Source organism: Oncorhynchus mykiss, chromosome 13 (assembly GCF_057628025.1).
Source record: "Oncorhynchus mykiss isolate SJ-2025 chromosome 13, ASM5762802v1, whole genome shotgun sequence".
Lineage (NCBI taxonomy): Eukaryota > Metazoa > Chordata > Actinopteri > Salmoniformes > Salmonidae > Oncorhynchus > Oncorhynchus mykiss.
The window spans coordinates 13,498,647-13,506,943 of NC_143034.1; the positions used below are offsets into that span (position 1 = coordinate 13,498,647).

Genomic DNA, 8,297 nt, shown 5'->3' on the forward strand with positions numbered 1-8,297 from the left:
TAATATATTTTTTTCAATTGCTCCGAAACCCAGGTGTTTTAATCAACTTATGCTTACTTCGATCATGACCTTACGCCGATTTACGATAAGAAGAGCAAGGTGTTTACATGACTATTGCCATACTCGGCCTTCACCCATAATCAGTTTTAATATCAAATAGTTAGTGTGAATGTAAACGTGGTAGGTGATCGATTGACCGACAACCAATTAGAATGTGGTTGAGGAAACATTGTGTCGAGTGGGCGGGGAGAGAACGACAGACGGACTGCTTTCACAAACTCTTGACACTTTCTCTCACAGTCGCCCTAGTAAGGATTAACCTACTTTCACTCTTCTGACCCTCGACATGTCAAACAACAACGCCAGCAGCAACTTGGTCGTCGCTCAGAGAGTAGTGAAACAGCTGCGGCTGGAGGCCAGTGTCCGTAGGATCAAGGTAAACGGGATCGTAGCAGCAACACTAACACGGAAGAGCTGTTAACGACACTCCTGTCGCTGGGACAGCGTAGCCGCTTGGAGTAGGCTAGTGACGTGAAACAAAGTAGCAAACACAAAGTTACAATGATGCAAATGTGGCTTTATGAAGTTGTCATGTTAGGTATAATACAGTTGTACATGTTGCTACCTTGTATCAATGTTGTCATGTTACAAATGTCTATTGAACAGTAGGCTAGTCTACATCGTCGCCTACTGTCCGTAGGCTAGTAATTGTTGACAGCCAAAATAATAACGTCGATCAAATAGGAAAGTAATTCATAATTCAATCAACTTTTGCCTGCTATCGAGACAGTCCTAGGACCATGGTCCTGCATCGGTGGCCTAGTGAAATAGATTGAAAGTCGGGTCTGAGTGTTGGCCTATCTTGGATGAGTCAGTTCACTGACATTCCCACGGGTTAGTAATATTCCGAAGCCATTTTTTCTTTCTCTAAGTAAACTTGCCATATAACTGCCTCTCTCTACTGTAGCTAGGCTACTTCTAGCTCCCGAAAACCCTTTTCCGCATGTAGGGTTTTCAGCCATTACATTCGCCCACATTTGGCTCTGTGTATGTAAACTACAATTCTGAAGCTGTGTTTTAACGTCAATCATCATCGCATCTATGCTAATATGCCCAATGTCTTTTCTCAAAATATTTTAAATAATAGCATATACAGTTACTGTAGCCATAGACAGTGGGTGGGGAGGGGCTATGTCTACAGTAGGTGTATATTTTTTTATTTGAAAGATTATTTCTATCTGACATTAAAGACTAGGGGCATATCAGCATAGGTTGCGAAAGCCGTTTCAGGAAATCGATGATTGACGTGTGTATCTTATTGTAGCCATAGGGGGCGGCATTTCTCCCCGCTCTGCTGACCAGTATTTCCTCAGCCCATACACGAGTAGCCTAAAAGGCCTAGTGCACTAATTTGATGGGGCGTAACGCACAGTTGTTTGGAGCAGCTAGATAGGCCGCCACCTGTTAGCTAATTAGCTATGTCTTCCTCAAACAAAGCTGTAACATGGACATATGGCCATGTAGGAACACTAACCGTAACTCTATTATGGTGTCTAATCATTTGCATGTTGTTTTGGACATTTATTTCTCGCTGAAATTAGATGTTTTTATTTAACCTTTATTTAACCAGGCGAGTCAGTTTAAGAACAAATTCTTATTTACAATGCCAGCCTACCCCGGCCAAACCCACACGATGCTGGGCAAATTGTACGCCGCACTATGGGACACCCAATGACGGCCAAATGTGATACAGCCTGGAATCGAACCAGGGACTGTAGTGACGCCTCTTGATGCGTTCCTTATGTTTCCAGAACGGTACCACAAGCGATGTGTTTTCGTGTTAATAGCATCAGGGCTCCGAACAAAGATCCCCTGGTCAGAAGACACTTATTGTCAATAAGCACTAAAGTAGTTAGCATCTATGAATGGGGCAGGCTACTTCCTGTACAGGGCATGAAGTACTCTCTTCTTTGCATTGGAAATCCAGCTGTAGCCTAACGGTCGTTTAGTCACTAGAAAATGTATTCAAAACTTCTGTGTTGACATCTGTTACTATGGAAATGAGGCTGTGTAGTAACACCAGTGCAGTACAGGTTTTAATGTCACAAGCACAAAGAACAGTGAAATGCCTTTTTTGTAAACTCAAAACCCGACAATGCAATAATCAATAACAATGTATTACTAGAAAAAAAACATGTGAAATAAGAAATATGAAGTACAGGATAAAGTACAGTATGTAGGTCAGCATTCTATATACAGGAAATATAATAAGTCAGTTCCAATAACATATTTACATGTGCAGGGATACTGGAGTGATGCAGGTAGATACAGTGCCTTGCGAAAGTATTCGGCCCCCTTGAACTTTGCGACCTTCTGCCACATTTCAGGCTTCAAACATAAAGATATAAAACTGTATTTTTTTGTGAAGAATCAACAACAAGTGGAACAACATTTATTGGATATTTCATACTTTTTTAACAAATCAAAAACTGAAAAATTGGGCGTGCAAAATTATTTTTGTGGAAGAAGGTGCTCTGGTCAGATGAAACCAAAATTGAACTTTTTGGCAACAATGCAAAACGTTATGTTTGGCGTAAAAGCAACACAGCTGAACACACCATCCCCACTGTCATGCATCATGGTTTGGGCCAGCTTTTCTTCAGCAGGGACAGGGAAGATGGTTAAAATTGATAGGAAGATGGATGGAGCCAAATACAGGAGCATTCTGGAAGAAAACCTGATGGAGTCTGCAAAAGACCTGAGACTGGGACGGAGATTTGTCTTCCAACAAGACAATGATCCAAAACATAAAGCAAAATCTACAATGGAATGGTTCAAAAATAAACATATCCAGGTGTTTGGCTGGCCAAGTCAAAGTCCAGACCTGAATCCAATTGAGAATCTGTGGAAAGAACTGAAAACTGCTGTTCACAAATGCTCTCCATCCAACCTCACTGAGCTCGAGCTGTTTTGCAAGGAGGAATGGGAAAAAATGTCAGTCTCTCGATGTGCAAAACTGATAGAGACATACCCCAAGCGACTTACAGCTGTAATCGCAGCAAAAGGTGGCGCTACAAAGTATTAACTTAAGGGGGCTGAATAATTTTGCACGCCCAATTTTTCAGTTTTTGATTTGTTAAAAAAGTTTGAAATATCCAATAAATGTCGTTCCACTTCATGATTGTGTCCCACTTGTTGTTGATTCTTCACAAAAAAATACAGTTTTATATCTTTATGTTTGAAGCCTGAAATGTGGCAAAAGGTCGCAAAGTTCAAGGGGGCCGAATACTTTCGCAAGGCACTGTATATAGTATCTAGGGGCCGTTTCCCGGACACAGATTCAGCCTGGTCCTCGACTAATAACAGCTTTTAATAGACATTCTCCATTGAGATCACTGTCTAGTTCAGGACTAGGTTTAATCTGTGTCTGGGAAGCCGCCCCATAATGCATCAGTCCCAGTCATATATCTTTTTGTATTCTGTAATTAATAATTATTATAATGAACCCCCAGGTGTCTCAGGCTGCAGTGGACCTGAAGAACTACTGTCTGCAGAACGCTCACCAGGACCCTCTCCTGATGGGGGTCCCCTCCAGTGACAACCCCTTCAGACCCCCCAAGTCCTGCAGCCTGTTCTGAGGTAGCCTAGAACACCTTTGTCCTCTCTCCTCTTCTTCCTCTTCTTCTCTGCAGGTCGCCTCGAGGTTAGAGCATTGGACCAGTAACCAAAAGGTCACTGGTTCGGACACCGGAGCCGACAAGGTGACAAATCTGCCGCTGTACCCTTGAGCAAGGCACTTAACCCGAATTACTCCAGGGGTGCTGTACAATGGTGACCCTGGTTGTGACCCCACAGGGGGAGTTGGGATATGCAAGAAACACATTTACATCACACACGTGTGTAACAGGACAAATATTAACCCCCCCAAAAAATATATTATTACCTCTTTCTGCCAAGTCCTACAGCCTGGTCTGAGGTAACCTAGTACACAGTCTCCTATCCTCTTCTTCTCCTTCTCTCTGCCAAGTCCTGCAGCCTGGTCTGAGGTAACCTAGTACACAGTCTCCTATCCTCTTCTCCTTCTCTCTGTCAAGTCCTGCAGTCTGGTCTGAGGTAACCTAGTACACAGTCTCCTATCCTCTTCTTCTCCTTCTCTCTGCCAAGTCCTGCAGTCTGGTCTGAGGTAACCTAGTACACAGTATCCTATCCTCTTCCTTTCTCACCCCACTAAGTCCTGCAGCCTGTTCTGAGGTAGTCTAGGACACCTTCATCCACTCTCCTCCTCTTCTCCTTCTCTCTCCAGAGTCCTGCAGCCTGTTCTAAGGATGTACACCTTTGTCTCCTCTTATCCCTCCCTCTCTCTTCTCCACTCTCTCACCTGTTCCAGTCTCCTCATCCTCCTCTCTTCTCCAGTCGCTCACCTGTTGCAGTCTCCTGTCTGGGTTTTGGATGAGATAGATGCTGGTGAATTGGCAATATGTCAGATGCTCCTAATTATAATAATTATGTGTGTATTTACCATCTCTCTCTCTCTCTCTCTCTTTGTCTCTCTCTCTCTCTCTTTGTCTCTCTCTCTCTCTCTTTCTCTCTCTCTCTCATACTCACTCTCTCTCTCTTTGTCTCTCTCTCTCTCTCTTTCTCTCTCTCTCTCTCATACTCTCTCTCTCTCTCTCTCTCTCTCTCTGTGTCTCTCTCTTTCTCTCTCTCTCTCTCTCATACTCTCTTTCTCTCTCTCTCTCTCTCTCATTCTCTCTCTCTCTCTCTCTCTCTCATACTCTCTCTCTCTCTCTCTCTCTCTGTCTGTTTCTCTCTCTCTCCCCACCCCCTCTCTCTGTGTCTCTCTCCCCACCCCCTCTCTCTGTCTCTCTCCCCCCACCCCCTCTGTCTGTCTCTCTCTGCAGCAGCAGGCAGTGTATGGAGGAGGAGTTGTTGCTGTATGTCCTATGAGGGACCCTTCCTCTTCTCTCTCTACTGCTGGTCCATTTGTGTGTTGCAGCTATCCCTCTAGCCTGATCCCAGATCTGGCATGCCAAGGCACGACAATGACCAAAGATGTTGGCAAGACCGCACAAACAGATCTGGGACCAGGCTAGACAGTCTGTGTATTAAGATAAAGCCTAGTAGTGCCATTATACATGTATGTTCAGGATGTTGATGTGATATCCTATTTGTTATGATGATCATGATGATGACATTGTATTAGGGTTGTAACTTCCTGAAAATTCCCCAGTTTTCCAGAAATTCCTGTTGTAAGATTCCTGGAATCGGGAGGGAATAAGCAGAAAACCCAGGAATCTTCTACTGGAATTTCTGGAAAAATCTGTCAAGTTTTGGAAAGTTACTGTAGTTCTCCAACCCTACATTGTATCTATGCACTGTACTTTCCACCAGTATGATATCAGCCTCTGACAGGCAGGCAGCCAGTGAATGTGCCTTTGAGGTTGTCTCCCAAATAGCACCCTATTCCCTATATAGTGCACTACTTTAGACCAGAGCCCTATAGTGCAGTATATAGAGAATAGAGTGTTATTTGGGATGCAACTTATGTGTCCGACGACATGTTCCGCACAATAAGGAAGTGACCAACCGTTGAATGTTTTAACCAGGGTACGTATTGACATTTAGCCTACAGTTCTAGCCTATTGGCCTACATGCTGTCCTGTCACCTTCTATTGCTTGTGTTCCACGTGCAGTATACTTCCTGGTACAAACTACCACATGGTACAGGTTGACATTCTCAACCCAGGGATCCAGAACCATAGAATTAGAATCTAGAATTAATGCGGAACACTAACCACATCTCCCCAGTTGTACTCTATACAAGAGACTGGCAGTTACATGTTTATTTTAAACTTTGGTCAACCTATTTTATTTAAGATTTTATGAAATAATCTGCCTTTTTATCGAAGGGTTCGTTCATTCGGTTGTGATGATACTGATGTGATCTTAAATGTTACATTGTTGTGCCCTCCTGTACCTTTTTTTTAGGAAGACACTCCTGTCCTTGGCCTTTTTCCCTGGAAATACTCATGTCCTTCTCACGTTTTTTCCACTAGCCTACATTCAGTCACAGATAACACTATAGCATGGTTTTACACTAGCCTACATTCAGTCACAGATAACACTATAGCATGGTTTAACACTAGCCTACATTCAGTCACAGATAACACTATAGCATGGTTTAACACTAGCCTACATTCAGTCACAGATAACACTATAGCATGGTTTTCCACTAGCCTACATTCAGTCACAGATAACACTATAGCATGGTTTTACACTAGCCTACATTCAGTCACAGATAACACTATAGCATGGTTTTCCATTAGCCTACATTCAGTCACAGATAACACTATAGCATGGTTTTCCACTAGCCTACATTCAGTCACAGATAACACTATAGCATGGTTTTCCACTAGCCTACATTCAGTCACAGATAACACTATAGCATGGTTTTCCACTAGCCGACATTCAGTCACAGATAACACTATAGCATGGTTTTCCACTAGCCTACATTCAGTCACAGATAACACTATAGCATGGTTTTCCACTAGCCTACATTCAGTCACAGATAACACTATAGCATGGTTTTCCACCAGCCTACATTCAGTCACAGATAACACTATAGCATGGTTTTACACTAGCCTACATTCAGTCACAGATAACACTATAGCATGGTATTCCACTAGCCTACATTCAGTCACAGATAACACTATAGCATGGTTTTACACTAGCCTACATTCAGTCACAGATAACACTATAGCATGGTATTCCACTAGCCTACATTCAGTCACAGATAACACTATAGCATGGTTTTACACTAGCCTACATTCAGTCACAGATAACACTATAGCATGGTTTTACACTAGCCTACATTCAGTCACAGATAACACTATAGCATGGTTTTCCACTAGCCTACATTCAGTCACAGATAACACTATAGCATGGTATTCCACTAGCCTACATTCAGTCACAGATAACACTATAGCATGGTTTTCCACTAGCCTACATTCAGTCACAGATAACACTATAGCATGGTTTTCCACTAGCCTACATTCAGTCACAGATAACACTATAGCATGGTATTCCACTAGCCTACATTCAGTCACAGATAACACTATAGCATGGTATTCCACTAGCCTACATTCAGTCACAGATAACACTATAGCATGGTTTTCCACTAGCCTACATTCAGTCACAGATAACACTATAGCATCTTTTTACACTAGCCTACATTGTCACAGATAACACAATAGCAAATGGGAACGTATTTAACTAAGACAAACACTCATTTCCATATGCCACAGCTGGTGCTTCGGCTTGTTTCAGGTTACTGATTAGCCACATCACCATGACTACCATTTTTATGATTCCATCAGCCTACATCGCAGTTTGTTTTTATCGTTGAACTGTGAGCGTGGAACTGTCTAGCCTCGCTACCGGCCTTGAATGAGGAGTTTTAATTTGATACCTGATATACTGTCCATCCTCTGTGCCTGAACTTTGTAACTGTGTTATACTGTCCATCCTCTGTGCCTGAACTTTGTAACTGTGTTATACTGTCCATCCTCTGTGCCTGAACTTTGTAACTGTGTTATACTGTCCATCCTCTGTGCCTGAACTTTGTAACTGTGTCATACTGTCTATCCTCTGTGCCTTAACTTTGTAACTGTGTTATACTGTCCATCCTCTGTGCCTGAACTTTGTAACTGTGTCATACTGTCGATCCTCTGTGCCTTAACTTTGTAACTGTGTTATACTGTCCATCCTCTGTGCCTGAACTTTGTAACTGTGTTATACTGTCCATCCTCTGTGCCTGAACTTTGTAACTGTGTTATACTGTCCATCCTCTGTGCCTGAACTTTGTAACTGTGTTATACTGTCTATCCTCTGTTTCTGAACTTTGTAACTGTGTTATACTGTCCATCCTCTGTGCCTGAACTTTGTAACTGTGTTATACTGTCCATCCTCTGTGCCTGAACTTTGTAACTGTGTTTCCAACCTAGTAAATCACATTTACCACTATGTGTGTGTGACTACTTTATGTATGTGGGTGGTTCTTTGGATAGATTGTTGATGCCTAAACATTTTTGAAAGGCATACTTCCAATGTGCCAACAGAGCAACAAAACAAATGCTATTGCTCCAGATACTCAACTAGTCTAAAGAAGGCCAGTTGTAATTGCTTCTTTAGTCAGCACAACCGTTTTCAGCTGTTCTAACATAATTGCAAAAGTGTTTTCTAATGATCAACTAGCCTTTTAAAATCATCAACTTGGATTAGCTAACACAACGTGCCAT

General features: G+C 42.4%; 1 protein-coding gene across 2 annotated transcripts; it reads left to right on the top strand.

Annotated features, from left to right (window-relative positions):
* Positions 1-214: 214 nt before the first annotated feature.
* On the top strand, positions 215-8,022 carry LOC118938151 (guanine nucleotide-binding protein G(I)/G(S)/G(O) subunit gamma-5). Of its 2 annotated transcripts, none has more exons than XM_036939904.2 (3): positions 215-436; positions 3,513-3,639; positions 4,902-8,022. In XM_036939904.2, the coding sequence occupies exons 1-2, from the start codon at positions 347-349 to the stop codon at positions 3,636-3,638; spliced, it is 216 nt and encodes a 71-aa protein (XP_036795799.1). In that variant the 5' UTR covers positions 215-346; the 3' UTR covers position 3,639; positions 4,902-8,022. The 2 variants fall into 2 exon arrangements, with proteins under 2 accessions (XP_036795799.1, XP_036795801.1); XM_036939906.2 differs by having other exon boundaries at positions 220-436; positions 4,905-8,022.
* Positions 8,023-8,297: the final 275 nt, after the last annotated feature.

Excerpts from the sequence above, each read along its gene's own strand:
- LOC118938151 (XM_036939904.2), top strand. The coding sequence starts at position 347 with ATGTCAAACAACAACGCCAGCAGCAACTTGGTCGTCGCTCAGAGAGTA. Across the intron at positions 437-3,512 it reads CCAGTGTCCGTAGGATCAAG|GTGTCTCAGGCTGCAGTGGA; the intron begins GTAAACGGGATC and ends ATGAACCCCCAG.